The sequence below is a fragment of the Loxodonta africana genome, chromosome 6 (assembly GCF_030014295.1).
Source record: "Loxodonta africana isolate mLoxAfr1 chromosome 6, mLoxAfr1.hap2, whole genome shotgun sequence".
Classification (NCBI taxonomy): domain Eukaryota; kingdom Metazoa; phylum Chordata; class Mammalia; order Proboscidea; family Elephantidae; genus Loxodonta; species Loxodonta africana.
This window is the reverse complement of record NC_087347.1, coordinates 2,254,442-2,271,252: the sequence shown is the minus strand read 5'-3', so window position 1 is coordinate 2,271,252 and position 16,811 is coordinate 2,254,442. Positions and strand designations below refer to the sequence as shown.

General features: G+C 57.5%; 1 protein-coding gene across 6 annotated transcripts in view; it reads left to right on the top strand.

Annotated features, from left to right (window-relative positions):
* GPR35 (G protein-coupled receptor 35) overlaps nt 1-16,051 on the top strand; it is a 45,431-nt gene extending 29,380 nt beyond the window's left edge. For all 6 annotated transcript variants that reach the window (XM_064286412.1, XM_064286416.1, XM_064286415.1 and 3 more), the window contains one exon: nt 8,932-16,051. In XM_064286412.1, coding sequence (XP_064142482.1) covers nt 8,941-9,861 — 921 coding nt within the window. In that variant the 5' untranslated portion in view covers nt 8,932-8,940 and the 3' untranslated portion in view covers nt 9,862-16,051. The remainder of the gene's footprint in view (nt 1-8,931) is intronic.
* The last annotated feature ends 760 nt before the right edge of the window (nt 16,052-16,811 follow it).

Genomic DNA, 16,811 nt, shown 5'->3' with positions numbered 1-16,811 from the left:
CCCTCACAACTTCCTCAAGATCCCCACAGGACCCCCTCAGGACCAACTCAGGACTCATCAGAACCCTCTCAGAAACCCCTCAAGACCCTCTCATAGCTCTTTTAGGACCTTCTCAGGATCCCCTCACAACTCCCTCAGGACCTTCTCAGGATCCCCTCAGCAACCACTTAGCACTCCCTGAAAGCTCCCCCAGCATCCCCTCAGGACTCCCTCAGGACCCCCTCAGCACCCTCAAGAACCCTGTTGGGGACCCAGTATGCTCTGGCCCCCAGTGGAGGCGTCTTCCCCCTGCCAACCATCCCTCTTGTCTGGCCACAGCTCCTTCCAGAGCTGGGACTGGACAGAGGCGTGAACAGGACTATGGAGACTTTCTGTGAGGTCTCAGCTTGGCCAGATGCTCTGTTAGGTGCTGCTGGGCTCCAGGGAGGCCAGGCCATGTGGGAGGTGCTTCCCAGGTTGTCAGCTCTGCTCTGAGGGTGTTGGCAAATGGAGGAGTGGGGCTGAGGGGCTGGGCACTGGCCCCACCATTTCAGGGCTCCCCAGCGCTATGTTCCGGATACGTTGCCACAGCTTATCGGGCCCTCAGTGTGCGCTGACCAGTCACAGATGGTGTGAGGGTCCCAGAGCCTGAGAAGGGTCCAGGGCACTGGCCACCTGACCAGAGGATGGCAGGACTCCAGTGCCCCAGACACAGTGCCAAGGTCCTGGGAAAGGGGCAGGGGAGTGACCACAGGGCTGTGAGTCCTCTGGTCCATTAAGCTCTGGGACAAGCCCAGCATGGGGTGGAGGCCAGAAACCAAGGACAGACAGGCACGGTGGCCTCCATGTCCTCCCTGATATTCCAAGCCGGGCTCCTTTCTTCTGCCCTTTGTTGTATTTCATTGAATCGATCATTTTAAATGGGAAATGTCAGCGCATGTGTGTGATTCAGTAGGTACCAAAAGGTGGACCGTGAAACCATGCCTCCCGCCCCCGTCCCTCTTCTGGGGTGGCCCCTGCCCCATCTCCACTCTTGTCCTCATCTGCACCCCTCTTGATTGGCCAGCTTTGCTGAATGAAGGCATGAATGACTGAATAGGTGAGTGAATAGTGTAGGGTCTCAGAGATCACTCGGAGGGGACAGGCAAAAAGGAGCCCCACAGTTGGGCAAGGGGTCTCAGCTGAGACAGAGGTGGTAACTGTCAGGGCTGGAGGACGGGAAGGCTTCCAGAAGGGGGACTAAGGTGGTCCTGAAGGACTGTGTGGGGCAGGGGTGTGGTGAGTGGGGGAGTCGAGGATAGGTGGTGGCCAGGAGGCAGACAAGCCCACAGACCAGGGCAGGGCCCTCTCACCAGGGGACTCTGCTCCCCTCCCGCTCCCCACCACCCCAACCCAGAACTTTCTGTTCCTCGAGGTGGCCGAGGGCTGCTGCCCTGCCCTGCCCTGTCCCCTGCATCCCACACTCTGATGGAGGAAGTCCTTGGCCTCCCCTGCTGCCCCAAAGCACTTCTGTTGCCCAGTCCCCTCATGCTGCCACTGGGTGCCTGGGGCCCCCCAGGTGAGGGCTCAGGTTTCAGGGAAAGCCCCTGCTCTGGTGCCAGCAAGCAGGCTGGAGCGGGGCTGAGGGAGGGACACCCCAGCTGCACGAGGCCAATCTGTGCCTGCAGGAATCCTGGCCAAAGGAGCCAGCCTTGCCTCTGAGTCCCATAGGCAGCCACGAGCCACCTCATCTGCCCCGTAACTGACCTGGCTTTGCCTCTGTGACCTCTTCCACAGCCCCCGCTCATTTCTTTATTTCATTAAACTTTTTTTTTACTTGTGTTAAACCTCACATGAAGTAAGATGCACCACTAGTGGTGTTCAGTGGATTCACAGTGCTGGACCACCACCAGCTCTATCTAATTCCAGAATCTTTACCACCCCAAAAGAAAACTCATACTGAGCCTTCTCTCCCCGCTTCTCCTCCCTAAGCCTCTGAACAAACCAAACGATTTGCCGTCGTCGAGTTGACTCCAGCTCCTGGCGACCCCACGTGTGTCAGAGCAGCACTGTGCTCCATAGACCGGTTGCTGTCGAGTCGATTCCAACTCAAATCGAACCTCTAGGACAGAGTAGAACTGCCCATACCGTTCCCAAGCAATGGCTGGTGAATTCAAACTGCTGACCTTTTGGTTAGCAGCCAAGTTCTTAACCACTGGGCCACCAGGGCTCCGTGTTCCATAGGGTTTTCAATTTCTGGTTCTTCAGAAGCAGATCACCAGGTCTTTCTTCCGAGGTGCCGCTGGGCGAATTTGAACCTGCAACCTTTTGGTTAGCAGCTGAGCACTTAAGCGTTTGGCCCCCGGCCCTAACAACTTCGAATCTGCCTCTGTCTCTGGGTTTGCCTGTTGGGGACATTCCTTGTAAGTGGGATCGTACAATATTTGTCCTTTTACGTCTGGCATTTTTCATGAGCATCACGCCTTCCAGATTTTTCCACGTCATAGCGTGCCAGGACTTTATTTCCTGTTACAGCCAAATAGCCTTCCACCGTGTGGATGGACTGCGTTCACTGAAGGACACTGGAGCTATTTCCCCGTCTCGGCCGTTGTGAATTATAAGCTCTTTATTATGGAAGCTTTCAAATACATAGGAAAGTAGTGAGCCTTGTGTCCCCCAGCTCCACAAGGGCCCACTCCGGCCACCCAGTTTCACCTAAACCCCCTCTGCCCCCTGGAGTCCCAGAAGGGCTGCCATCTGGCCACCAGCCCTTCAGTGAGCAGCATTTCTGGAGACCCAGGCTTTGTGAAAACAGGGTCACGGTTCGCTTATCGCGCCAGGAAATCATGATGAATCGTCTCACATCGGTCCCCTTCCTGCTCAGTCTTCCTGCCGCAGCAGCCTCTCCTGGGGGCTGGTGTATCTGGACCCCAAGAGGTCCATGGAGTGCATGGTGGGCGCGCTCCTAGTCCGTTAAGTGGGTCCCTTGTGATGCGTTTGGGGAGGAAGCAGGGTGGCCGTGTAACCTCTCCTGCAGAGGGGTCTGTACTCACCCAGCTCCGAGGCAGGACCTGGGGTGCCTTCAACAGCCCCTTAACCCAGGGTGGGTCTGAGTGAGACAAAGGTGGGGGCTGGAGGAGGAAGGAAAGCTGGGGAGGGGGCGTGGACCAGGCAAGGGGAGGGGCACCTTCGAGGCTGTCCAGGAGGGGAGGCCTGGAAAATAACCCCAGCTGCACGCTGGCACCTGGGTGGGAGGAGGGCAGGGGGCAGGGGGCAGGGGGCAGGGGGCAGGAAGGGTTCTGAAGGGCAGAGTGCGCCCCCAGAGGCTGGTGGAGGCAAGTCAGGAAACGGGGAGCAGGGGCGTGAGCTCAGAGGCTCCCTCTTTCTCCGTCTTCCCCCGTTCCCGTGGGGACAGGCCAGGTGTCTACACGAAGGGAAGCCTCCTGTGTGCAGGGCCAGAGAAGCAGGCCTGCAGTGGGGGATTCCGGGGAGGCGGAACCTGGGATGAGGCTGGGGCAGGGGTAGGCGTGGGTGGGGTTGGAGGCTGTTTGTATCTGATGAGGCCCTTTTTCCTGTCAAGTGGGAGGGGACCTGCCTGCCATTGTGGGTCACCCAGAGGCAGTGGGTGGAGAGTGGGGCCAGACCCCAGCCCGTGTCCCCCATATCCCACGCCCTGCTGGCTGCAGCACCCAGACAGGACAGGACGGTGACGGCAGGGGCAGGGCACCAGTCCACCCTGGGCCGAGTGGGAACGGACGGAGGAGTGTTTCCCAGGACTGGTTTCTTCCCAGAGGAGAACAGAAAGTGCTGAGGCAACAGAAGTGACCCGAGAGGCGGGCGGTGGGTTTCCGGACCCTCCTCACAACCTCTTTTCTCAGCGGGCAGCCTTCCCAGGCTGAGCCCTGGGGCCCAGGACCCTGTCTGTCCACGGGTGTGGATGCGGATACGCTGGCCAGGGCCACCGGCTCCTGGGGCCTCTGGGACCAGGGTGAGGGAGGGAGGCCGAACCTGGGGCACAGACTGTAGGGGGCGCCGAAATCCCCAGTCAGCAAGAGAAACAATACTTTAATGCAGTATGTTGGTGAATCCAAATCGATGCAAAAAAACCGGGATGAAAACAAAAGGTGGGCATTTCCAGTAAGTCAGGAGCCACATCCCTGATCTTTCCCTTTGCCTCAGGCCCTAATACAGGCTTGGGGGTGGTGCGTGGAAGCGCCTTTCCCCACTGCCTGTCATCACTCCGCCCGCTAGTGGTACAGTCAACTCACTGGGCAGTGAGGGGGTCTCAGAGTGAAGGGAGGCCTGTGCGGGGGTCTCTGAGCGGAGTGGGGGCTCTGAGGGGGTCTCAGAGTGAGGGGAGGGCTATGAGGGGTATCACAGTAACATGGGGGCTGTGATGTGGTGTCAGAGTTGGGGGATGTGAGGGGATCTCAGAGTGGGATGAGGACTGTGAGGGGGTCTCATCGCGAGGTGGGGCTGTGAGGAGGTCTGTGTTAGTCATCTGGTGCCGCTGTAACAGAAATACCACAAGTGGATGGCTTTAGCAAAGAGAAGTTTATTCTGTCACAGTCCCGTAGGCTTGAAGTCTGAATTCAGGGTGCCGGCTCCAGGGGCAGACTCCTCTCGCTGTCAGCTGTGGGGGAAGGTCCTTGTCATCAGTCTTCCCTTGGTCTGGGAGCATCTCAGCCCAGGAGCCTCAGGTCCAAAGGACGCTCTCTGCTCCCAGCACTGCCTTCGTGGTGGTAGGAGGTCCCTATGTCTCTGTGCTCAGTTCTCTCTTTTATATCTCAGAAGAGATTGGGTTAAGACACTAATCTTGTAGACCTCATCAGTATAATTGCTGCTAATCCACCTTATTACATCACAGCAGTAGGATTTACAACATGTAGGGAAATCACATCAGGAGATAAAATGGCAGACAGAGAATCATACGAGGGAACCAGGACCTCACCAAGGCGGCAGGTATTCTGGGGACACAATTCAATCCATGACAAGGTCTCAGGGTGGTGGGCTATGATGTGGTCTCGGATTGGGTGGAGGGTTGTATGAGGGGGTCTCAGAATGGGGGGGTGGCTGTGAGGGGGTCTCAGTGGGGTGAGGGCTACGATGAGTCTCAGAGTGGAACTGGGGCTGAGGGGGCCTCAGAGAGGGGTTCTCAGAGTGAAACTGGGGCTGTGAGAGGGTCTCTGAGTGAAATTGGGGCTATGAGGGGGTCTTAGAGTGGAGTGGGGGCTGTGATGGGGGGCTTAGAGCCTTGAAAGAACCGTCTTGATGGAGGAGCCCCTGGGTGGGTAACAGTCTGGATGGGGGGATCCTTCATGAGAATGGGGGTGTCAAGCATGGGCAGCAGGTAGAGGTAACTCAGGGCATCTTCTCAGGAACTGGGCCCCACCTCCTCCAAGACTGTGAAATGTAATTGTGGTGTGACACCACTGGGACGGGAGAGCATGGCCGAAGCTACCCCCATCGAGGCGGGCACTGTTCTGTGAACCTTCTGTTGGAGAGGGGTGCTGTGGGTAGAGGCCTTGCAGTCTTCAGCAACTCCGGGTTCCCAGGCCTCAGCCAGTGGGTGGTCCTGAGGTCAGACTCAGAGATCTGGGGGTTGACAAGCTCTCTGATGACGGAGGGACAGGGAGGGGGGGCCGTGAGCACGGTGGGGGCCCCCTGACCCCGTGTGTCCCCTGACGGCTCTTTGGGGAAGTAGACGTTTGCGGACACATCTCACTGCAGCATCAGAAGGTGCTCTCGTGGATGTGTGGAAGTACACTTATTTCGGAATTAGAGGAGGAAGCGAGGGGCCAGCTGTCTGCCCACAACAGCCGCCTGGCCCCAGCAGCAGATGCAGAGCTGAGGGCACTAGTCCCCCAACCCTGGGCCCTGGAGCCTGGAGTTTTCCAGCTGCCGTGGGTGTCCTGGGACTCAGGTCCCTGCAGTGGGGGTGGGGGCAAGGAGGGCACATGCTGGCTGCAGTGGTTCTCGGGGGCCCCCACACCATCAGGGCTGGGCCCTGGGGTTTTGCACCCCAAAGGGCAGCAAAGGGGCCCCACAGCAGAGCATCCCCAAACTCTCAACGTGTGCCTTAAGACTCTTGAGAAGTTTTGCTTTCTTCTCCAGTATTCACTGTTTGCTTTATTATACGTAGCACATTTAAAAAAGAATGCCAGTTATATTTTGTATTTTGCCCCCATGAGATGCTTGGGGTGTGTGGCCATGATCCAGCCCTTCTGCAACCACTGGGGGCCATGGGCATCAGAGCATCAGGGGTGGAGGCCAGGTCAGGGAGTCCAACGCCCTCACCTCCCTGCTCAGCAGCGCCCCCACAAGGCCCTGCCCCCCTCCCAGGTTATCAGGGCTGAGAGCAGTGCAGGCCAGCCCTGGGCCCCACTTAGGTGGGGGACGACGGGGTGCTCCATGTTGCTGGTGGCAGGGAGACCCCCTCTTCTGCACAGCCCTGCTTGCGTCGTGCAAGTCTGCTGGTCTAGGTGCTGCCTGGCTCGGCCAGGCCCCTGGCACTGCTGGCTCCCCTCTAGTGGTTCTTCCTGTCAGTGGGTTCTGTACCGGCTCCGGGGGCTCTGGGCTTGTGTGAGGACATGCAGAGACCGCGGTGGCATTGCACTGGAGCGGGGGGCGGGGCAGGCAGGGCAGACTGGCCAGGGCCTCCAGATCGGTGGGTTCCAGCAGGTTCGGGGGAGGCCTGCAGTCAGTGAGCCTGGGACCCAGAGCTGTAAAGCTCGTGGCGTGGTGGAACCTCTGCCCTCCTCTAACTTCATGAGAGTGGGGGGAGCAGGGGGTGAGGGGAATCACCACGAACAGAAGCCTAAATCTGATTCCTGTGAGGCGGAGGTCAGACACACCTCCTCTCCCCAACTTTTTTACCGATTCTGGCACCAGCCATCCCTCTCAGGGAACTCTCTACTTCTCTGCAGGGTTCAGTAATTTGTTGTAGTGGCCACACAGCACTCACAGACCATAGATTTATAATAGAGTTTATTAGGGAAGTAATAGGTTACAATTCAGGTTAAGGAGCACTCAGGATACAGTTCTTCCATCAGGACAGCCTCTTCTCAGCTGTGCCCCCAGGCAGGCCTCTCTCTGGCCGTCCGCCCCTTAGCCCCTTGGCTTGGCCTCTGCTCTGCTCAGGCAAGTGTTACAAAGCTTTTTAGCTCTGCCGCAAAGTGCCCGGAGACACCCCACTCTGCCAGGAGCCCTTGGCTCAAAGGCGCTCAGCTCTCTCACTCCCCGGGTGGGCACACCCACTGTAGCTGCCTTGCACTGGTCTCCTGGTTCTGCTGCTGCTGTTTCTCTGCCACTCTTGCTGCCACTTCCCACAGTATGCAGTGTTACAGCTCTCTTGCTGTCTCCTGGGTCTAGAAGGTTCTCAGCGCAGGGATCCCAGGTCCAAAGGATGCGCTCCACTCCCATCTGTTCTTTTTTGGTGGTAGGGAGGTCCCACCCTACTCCATCCACCTCTGGGATGGCTCGTTTTAAGCCTAGCGGGATGGTAAACTGACCAATCCCTTCATTAGGGTTCCATGTACCTTCTTTGCATGGCCCCACCCCCCACAAGAGTGCCATGCACCTTATTTGCATTATTAGCAGACTGTCCAATCCCTTTGGTGGGCCACAAGCGCCTCATTTGCATATTCCCACCTAGTCATTTGGTGGGAGTTCCAAGACCATGGCAAGAAAGGCCATATAAAAGTAATCTGTCGCCCTGCAAGAGCCACTGTGGACTGAGCACTCCCTACCCCCTACTCCACACCAAACAGGTCCTGGCCAGTGCCTACCGGGACAGGGGCCACTACCCCATCCCTCCCGACCCCTCTATTCAGCCCCTACCTCCCATACCTCACCCTTCGGCCAGAGGAAAAAACTCCCCCAACTGAGACCAGAGTACTGGTGTCCTGGGGGGCAGTGTGCAGGGACAGGGGCCACGCTGGCTCCCTGTCCACCCTCAGTGATGCTGTGTGTATGACCAGCTTCCTCCCACAATGGAGACACTGAGGTTTGCCGGCTGGTAGGGGATGGAGCAGGGTGAATGCTGAGGCCGAATCCTGGATGTCCCACCAACCAACCCCCCAGGGCCTTGGCTGTCATGCCCCCTAGGCTGAGCAGAGGGCATACAGGGGGCTGGCAGGGTCAGCAGAGGGTATGCTCCTGACCTTGGGGCAGGGCCAGTGCAGCTCCAGAGCCAGGACAGCTCTGAGGGGCTGACAGCCCTCACGGCTCCAAGCCAGCCCAAGGGGCCGTCCTAAGGGCTCTGACCACAGCCAGCTCTGTCCTGTCCTAAGCCCAAGGAGTGAGCTCCCTGCCCTGATCCCAGGATGTGGGACATGGGTCGGGGCCTCAGGACAGAGCAACGGCTGCTGGAAGGGAGAAGAAAGGGGGAGGGGGGCAGGAAGGGGAAGGCCAGAGTTTCAGAGACCTCTAAGGAGTTGTCCCAGCCTCACCCCTGCAGTCCTGGACCTCTACTGTGGGAATGGTGGGTGGAGAGATGGGGCCTCCCCACCAGGGATGCATGGGTGGGTCAATGCAGAGCCCCTGCAGCCAGGGACGGGGTGGTCAGGGGGAAGCTGGGGACCTGGACTCTGTCCTGGGCCACTGCTGAGAGCTGGGTGCGGTGGCTGCCTTCGGGCTCCCCATCCAGAGAGCTGCTAGTGCCCCTGGGAGTTTTAGAGACAGGACAGTATGCTGGGCTGGGACAGGAGGTGGGCAGCAGCAGCTACGTCAGTAGTGACAGCTCAATGGTGGCAGCTCTTAGTGGCAGCTCTTCTTTTCTGCCCGACAGCAAGCAGGTCCACTCTGGGCCCACCCCCGTGTGGCCTTGGGTGCCTGGCGTGTCCAAGCGCCTGTTCCCCCACTGGTCCTGCAAGCAGAGGCTGGGCCCGAGCGTGTTTTCTGTGGGAAGGGAGGTTCTGGGCTGTGACAATGGGGTGGGGACGCCTGCCCGCTGACCCCTCCTCCTCCCCGCAGCCCAGAGCCATGAACGAATCCTGCAACAACAGCCAGCAGTCCTCGCCGCCCTGGGTCGCCCACCTGTCCTCGGCCTACGCGGCTTTGCTGCTGCTGCTGGGCCTGCTGCTCAACGGCCTGGCGCTCTGGGTGCTGTGCTGCCGCTTGCCACGGTGGACGGAGACACGAGTCTACATGGTCAACCTGGCGGCTGCCGACCTGTGCCTGCTGTGTGCCCTGCCCTTTATGCTGCTCAACCTGCGGTACCGGGAGTCTGACACGCTGTTCTGCCAGCTCTCCCAGGGCATCTACCTGGTCAACAGGTACATGAGTGTCAGCCTGATCATGGCCATCGCCGTGGACCGCTACCTGGCTGTGCGGCACCCCCTGCGCGCCCGAGGGCTGCGCTCGCCAAGCCGGGCTGCGGCTGTGTGCGCACTGCTCTGGGTGCTGGTGGGAAGCTCCCTGGCGGCCCGCTGGACCCTGAGTGTGCAAGAGGGTGGCTTCTGCTTCTCCACCAACACCCGGCACCACATTGACAGTGTGGTCTTCTCACTGCTGGGGTTCTACCTGCCACTGATCGTGCTGGTTTTCTGCTCCCTGCAGGTGGTGGCCGGCCTGGCCCAGAGGCCACTAGCCGACTCGGCCCAGGCGGAGGCCACCCGGAAGGCCGCTCGCATGGTCTGGGCGAACCTGGCAGTGTTTGTGGTCTGCTTCTTGCCGCTGCACGTAGTGCTGACGGTGTACTACGCCATAGGCCCGCACAGCTGTGCCTGGCGCCAAGTGTTTAAGTACTCTCTCTACTTCACCTCCAGGCTCTCGGATGCCAACTGCTGCCTGGATGCCATCTGCTACTACTACATGGCCAAAGAGTTCCAGGAGGCCCGCTCTTTGGCCCTTGGGGCCAAGGCCCACAGGAGCCAAGAGTCTGTGGGTGTGGTCCTCACCTAGGGGGTTACCGCAGGCCGGGACTCTGGGAGATGCTGCTGGGGGAACCTGTGGCCAGCTGCTGGGGGGCCCAGAATCTCTGGGGCGCCCAGGTGGCAGCAGCCCGATCCTTGGGATGAGAGAGGGATGGGGATGAGGGCACGACGACTGAAGCCTGAACCGGCCAACCCCAGGGCCTTGGAGGTGCACACCTGGACACCCTGGCTGGGAACACCTGGACACCCTGGCTGGGAACACCTGGACACCCCACCTGGATACACCTGGACACCCTGCCTGGGTACACCTGGAGTGGGTGGGAGTTGGTGGTTGGCTTACTGCCAGCACCCCACTGGGGGTGCAGATTGAAGCTCTGCACAAAAAGTGCTGAGACGAGGCTTCCCGAGGGGGAAGGGAGGAAGCCAGTGGCTGGGAGGAACAAAGGCTGTGTCCCCAGAGGCCTCAAGGGCTCTCATTTTGGGACCTCACTGTGCCCTTACACCTGCTCCCACCCCTGGCCCATCCCCCACACATGGGGATGGCTGGGGGTCTACAGCTCCCAAAGGACACACAGCCTGCCCCTCCCCATGTAGGGCTGTGCAGGTGCTTTGGTGGGTCGGGGGGCAAGGGGATCATGCAGGGCAGCAGCAGCATGAGCCCCAGCCCCTGCGGTCCCACCCTCACCCAGGCTACCTGCCCTTTCATAGCAGCACCCCAGATCTTTCCAGGGCTGGAAGACCAATCAGGGACCAAGTCAGGAAACTGTAGCCAATGTCCAGGGCTGGAATCCCTGCCTGGCGTGGCTCCTGTCCTAGGGCCCGGCCCACATCCTCCTCTCCCCACCACTAACCCCCTACTCTCTCCCACTCACCACCCTGCAGCAACCTAGGGGGCCTTGGCATACCCGCCTGAGACTGCTGTCCAGCCCCCTTGTGGCTTGGGAGGCCCTGAACAGCTGTGGTGTCCAGCCCTCCACCCATCTATGAGTTCATCAGCTATCCTAGAGCACACCGCCTGGCTTGGGGATCAGGACTGGTGCACCCTGCCCACCAGGGCACCCAGCCTCCAACCCCAACCCTGCCTCAGGCCACCAAGTCTTTTGTTATCCTACCCAGAGACCCTGAGCAGCACAGGGCTGGCGGGGCCACACTCTCGTCCTATGGAAGAGCTGAGCACCCAAAGTGTATGGGGCAGTGTCTGGGGGAGCCCAGCAAATGCAGGTGTGAGCAGCCAGCGGGGCACAGCGGCCCCCTCCATCTGGCCACACATCCCCATTCCAGCGCCCCGGCACTTCTGCAGCCCAGGCTGAAGCTGAGCTACCTGCACAAGGGGGAGCCATCTGCCATTTCTGGGGAGCATTCAGGGCTCGTGGCTGCAAAGGACAGACCTCGTACAGGGCGGCCCCTGGCATGGCCTAGAAACGAGCCTCTCTCACCAGAAGGTCAGGGTTGGTGTGGAATTTTAACCAGGTGCAGTGGCGTTGATTCTGACTCCTGGTGCCCCCTGTGTGTCAGAGTACAACTGTGCTCCACAGGGTTTTTAGCAGCTGATTTTTAAGAAGCAGATTGCTGGGCCTTTCTTCCAAGGCACCCCTGGGTGATCTCAAACCTCCAACCTTTGGGTTAGCAGCCACGTGCATAAACCATTTGCCCCACCCAGGGACTCCCAGTGTAGAATTTAGGTGGCACGTGATTTTCAGACACAGCGCAGAAGGTCATTGCTTTAGGCTCCAGCATTGCTGTTGGGAAGTCCCTTGTCCTTTTGATTCCTAACTTTGTACTTTATCTGTTTGTTTTTTTGTGCTCTGGATCCTTTTAGGATATTTTCTTTAGAGCACTAAAGTTTCACAGTGAGGTACCTCAGTATGGGTTTTTACTCAGCTATGGTATTGGAGGCCTGGTGGCTCAGTAGTTAAAGTGTTCCCCTGCTAACTAAAAGGTCAGCCGTTTGAACCCATCAGCTGCTCCTTGGGAGAAAGGTATGGCAGTCTGCTCCCCTAAAGATTTACAGCCTTGGAAACCCTCTGGGGCAGTTCTCCTCTGTCCTATAGGGTCACTATGGGTCGGAATCCATCCGACAGCAGTGGGTTCGGTTTTTTTGGTTACGGTACTGGGAACATGGTGGCTTCTTTCCGTCGAAGGACTGGGGTCCTTCAGTTCTAAAGAATGGACTGGTTTCCACCTTCAGGAATCTCCTGCCCCCCTTCACCAAGAGATGACTCCTGTGGGTCAGAGGTTGGAGCTCTTGGACTGACTTCTCTCTTTCTTAGTTTTTATATCCTGCTATCCCTCTAAATTATTTCAGATTTTTTTTGAGGTGAAATTCACGTAACAAAAAACTGGCCATTTTAGAGCGTACAGTTCACTGGCATTTAGTCCATTGGCAACCACCACCTCTCGGAGTTCTGAGAGGGTTCCCTCAGCCCCAGATAAAGCCCACCAAGCAGTCACGTCCGCCCCCCCCAGCCCCCTGGTCGCCCCCCAGCCCTGGCAACCATCAGGCTGCGCTCTGTCCCTGTGGACTTCACCTGTTGCACACATTTCATGCGAGTGGCACCACGCAACATGTAGCCTCCTGCAGTGGCGTCACACTAGGGTTGGTGTCACCGAGTCTGGTCACTCAGAGTGTCGCCCCCCATGGGCCTGCTCCCGGTCCCGGCTGCACAGGGTCCTTCGTGATGTTTTCTGTCCTGTTACTCCTAAGTCATAATTCCTGTGTAGCACTCCTTCTTTTCCTTTAATGACTACTTCAGTCTCAAAAACATTATCTGATATAGGTTCACAAATGCTCATCACCACAGTGTTATAACTGAAACAACAGAAAATTTGACAAAATCAGCGGCTGTAACGACACGGGCAGCAACAAATATAAGGGCGTGCGATTTTACTGGGAGCAGATGAGACTACGCCGTGGAAAGCATCACGGTGTCTGGGTAACGACCGCAGCTCTGGCCGCGGGGCATTGGCAGGGTCCACAAGGAAATCAGCAGAGCGTTTTAGCCTGGTAGGTATATTGATATTCCTAAGCTGAGCTTACAAAAACACTTTGATTGTTATAACTACCAGGATATTTTCATAAAAAGTAATAAATTTCTGCGGAAACCCTGCACAGCAGTTGTATAGACAGTCGTTTTGGTGTCACCCCCTCCACTCCGCACGCCCCGGTGACATCACTGACCTTGTGTCTGACTGATCTCACTTAGGGGAACGTTTCCAAGCTTCATCCAGTCTGCGGCATGACTCAGAACTTCGTCCTCTTTACGGCTGAATAACAATATCCCATAATATCCCATTGTGTGTCATATTTATTCATTCGTCTGTTGATGGACGCTTGGGTTTTTCTGCCTTTTGGTGTGAACAGTGCTGCAGTAAATATTGGTGCACAAGTATCCGTTTGCATCCCTGCTTCCAAGTCATTTGGGTGTATACATAGGAGTGGGGTTGCTGGGTCATTTGGTAAAAAGAGGAAGACCCTCGGTGAGATGGACTGACACAGTGGCTGCAACAGTGGGCTCAAGCATAACGATCGTGAGGATGGCGCGGGACCAGACGGTGTTTTGTTCTGTTGTGCACAGAGTCGCTATGAGTCGGAACCGATTCGACGGCACCTAACAACGACAACGTGGTGATTCTATCTTAACTTCATGAGGAGCCGCCAAACCATTTTCCATAGTGGCTGCGCCATCTTACACCGCCACCAGCAATGTCAGAGGGTTCCAGTTTCTCCACGTTCTTGGCAACACTTGTTACTTTCTGGCCTTGGATAGTGGCCATCCTAGTGGGGGTGAAGTGGTGTCTCGTTGTGGTTTTGATCTGCATTTCCCTAATGACTAGTGGTGTGAAGCACCTTTTCACGTGCTTCTTGTCCATTTCTATTTCTTCTTGGGGGAAATGTCTTTTCAAGCACTTTGCCCATTTTAAATTGGGTTGTTTATATTTTTATTGTTGAGTTTTGAGTTCTTTATGTGTTCTGAATACTAGACCCTTACCAGATATGATTTGTAAATACATTCTCCCAATCGGTAGACTGTCTTTTTACCTTCTTGATAACGTAACTCTGATGCACATTTTTAATTTTGGTGAAAGTCAGTGTTTTTTTCTTTTGTTGCTTGTGTGTTTGGTTTCCTACCTAAGACTCCACAGTCAGATCCAAATTCCTTTGAATTTTTAGTCTACCCGCTAGGGAATCTCCTCTATTTTATAGCCATTTTACAGAGTTTTTATGTCAATTATTACTCAGGAGCCCCTCCTTGGCTTTTGAGCATTACCTTTACAAATAGCATCCTGTTCTCACTCCAGGGACACATCATCTCCTCCTGTGTCTCTGAGGACCCCACTTGGGGTTTCCTTCTGTTTTCAGCCCTCTCCTGCTTCCTCTGTTGTCTCCATTTCTTCTTTTTCCCGTTGTTCTGACCCCCTTCTCCCTGTGGAAGGCCCTTCCCAGCATTTGCAATCTTTGGCAGTCTGTGTGGGGAGAGCCTGAGGCTGTGATGGGCGAGGTGAGAGCTGTGGTTGGCTGGGGCCGTGGCCCATTGCTCGGGATCTCAGACCCGTGGGCCTTTTCTCCCTGCAGTTCAAGTGGTGTGTGGGGAAGGGGCAGCTCAAGGAAGGGGTCTGCAGTGCAGATGAGCAGGCAGACTGTCCCTCAATCTCCTGTTTTCGGTGCAGACCCTGACACCACCTTCCTTTGTGCCTGGTGTCCCCACAGTCTGAAGGCTATCAGGTGGCCCTTTTCTGGGAATATATCCCCAGTCTTCTGTGCGAAAGGATGTACCTAAGAGGGATCCATGCAAGAAAAAGGCACTTTTCTGTGTATCTCACACAGAGTAAACCAAAAAAACAAAACCCAGTGCTGTCGAGTTGATTCCGACTCATAGCGACCCTATAGGACAGAGTAGAACTGCCCCATAGAGTTTCCAAGGAGCACCTGGTGGACTTGAACTGCCGACCCTTTGGTTAGCAGCTGTAGTACTTAACTACTACGCCACCAGAGTTTCCTCACGTAGAGTAGGAGGCAAGAAATTTGGTGACTGAGAAACTACTGGAAGGTTTGGGTAAGAGGAGGTCCTGGGGCTGCTTGCTGCCCAGCCTCCAAGTCAGGGCAACGTAACTGCACGCCAGGAGCCAGGACCCTGCAAGGCACCAATGCCAGGGCGGCCCCACCGCTTTGGAAGGGAGGAGGCGGTGCAGTGCTGAGTCCAGCCAAAGGTGAGCACTTCCAGAAACTTCTGCCAGCATCAGGCTGCCGTTTCCCCAGAGTGACCATCTGGACCATGGCACACAAACCGTGGGTCAGCCTCCCCTGCCTGGCCCCAGAGGAAGACAGGCCTAATCTAAACTTCATCCAGTGCCCTGGCAGCAGGAAGGTCTAGGAAATGTTGTTCTCAGGCTTCCAGCCCCTGCTGTACAGGGAGAACATGGAAGAGGCTGCAGATGTCCACTGTTCATCGCACAGGGGCCTGGGAGCTGGGTGTGAGCATGTCTTATGATGAGAGGGCTAGGGCCCTGTGTCCAGAGCCCCGTCACGGGACACCACACCAGGTTCCTCACCGTAGCCCTGAGGGCACCATTCAGCCTCCCCCACCCATTGCCCGGCAACCTCAGCTGCTTGCTGTGGGTGCTGTGGGTGCTCTGAGGACAGCGAGGACAAGCCGTGGTGCCCTCATGCTCCCTGTCCTCCTCGGTGGTTCTCAGAGGACAGGGGAAGAGCTGCTCTCCCTTGGCCTCCTTTCTATGCGAGGCAGCCTGGCTGGCTCTCCAGGTCAGTCCTGCTGTGGCTGTGGGTGCCCCCAGCTGGAGAACACCCTCAGAGGGGCCTCAGGCTCAGCTCTGTGCACCCAAGCCCCCTCATGCCTGCTGTCCCACTGCCTACTCTGGGTGTGGGGTGACACTTCTGCCAGGATGTTGCCGAACGGCACGCCCTGTTTGGTTGGCGGTGAGACTTCCACCATCACCTCAGGCTAGATGCCTCCCCGCTACCCTAGGTCCCATAAGCCATCTCTGAGATGGAGCTTTGCACTCAGAGGCTCATGGGGTGTACTCTTGGGGTACCCCACACAGGTGCAGGTGAAGCAGTATGGCAGAGGGAGCATTCGCACTGCAACTGGGGGGCTCTGGTGCGGAGTGAGCCTTCCACACAGGCAGGGGCTACGCCCCTGCACACCCCTGCCCCCCATGGAACAGTCACTGGAGGTGGCTGCCTTGGATTAGCTGCAGAAACTTGTGGGAGGCAATTCCCAGAGAGGCAGGGGTGGGAGCTGGGGGTGGGAGGGTGGGGGACTGGGGAGCTGGAGGGTAGGAGGCTGGAGGTGAGTTTCTTGGTGTTGCAGGGGTCTTGGGCAGCACACCACAGTGTTCATTGCATCCCTTGCCCCATCAGGTCCAGGTGCCTGGATGCTGAGCTTGTTCAGGCCTCCTCAGACAGCGGCCCAGTGCAGATCTAGCTCACCGCCCAGGCTCTGGGTCCCCGTGGGGCAGGCTGTAGGTCCAAGAGCTGTGGGTTCTCCTGCCTGGGCTCACACCAGCTGCCCAGTTCACTCAGCTCATGCTAACCCTGGACCACAGGGGCTTCCTGTGTGTGGATCTGTCAGCCCTTTGCCCAGGATAGAAGCGTGCAGGGGGGCGGGGGGGAGCACAGCCCACCCTGGAGGGAACATGCACCCCACCCTCCCCTACTGCAAGGCTGTGAACCTCAGGTTGGAAGTGCCAGCTGTCCCCATCTGCCCTGAGCTCTGGGCTGCAGTGGTGCAGGGCTGTGGTCAAGAAGGGGGTGGGAGGTTGTCATGCATGGCAGGGGAGGCGAACCTGGGTGGCATGCAGATGGTAGGGGACAGGGCTGCCCAGATTTCCAGGGATTGCCCCACCCTCAGAGTCTGGGTGGGAGCAGCCTTCTAGACTCCACCCACTGGCCAAGAGTACAGAGGTAGGAACCACAGCCCACGGTTGGCACAGCTGAGCAGCCAAGGGAGCAGCCTAGCT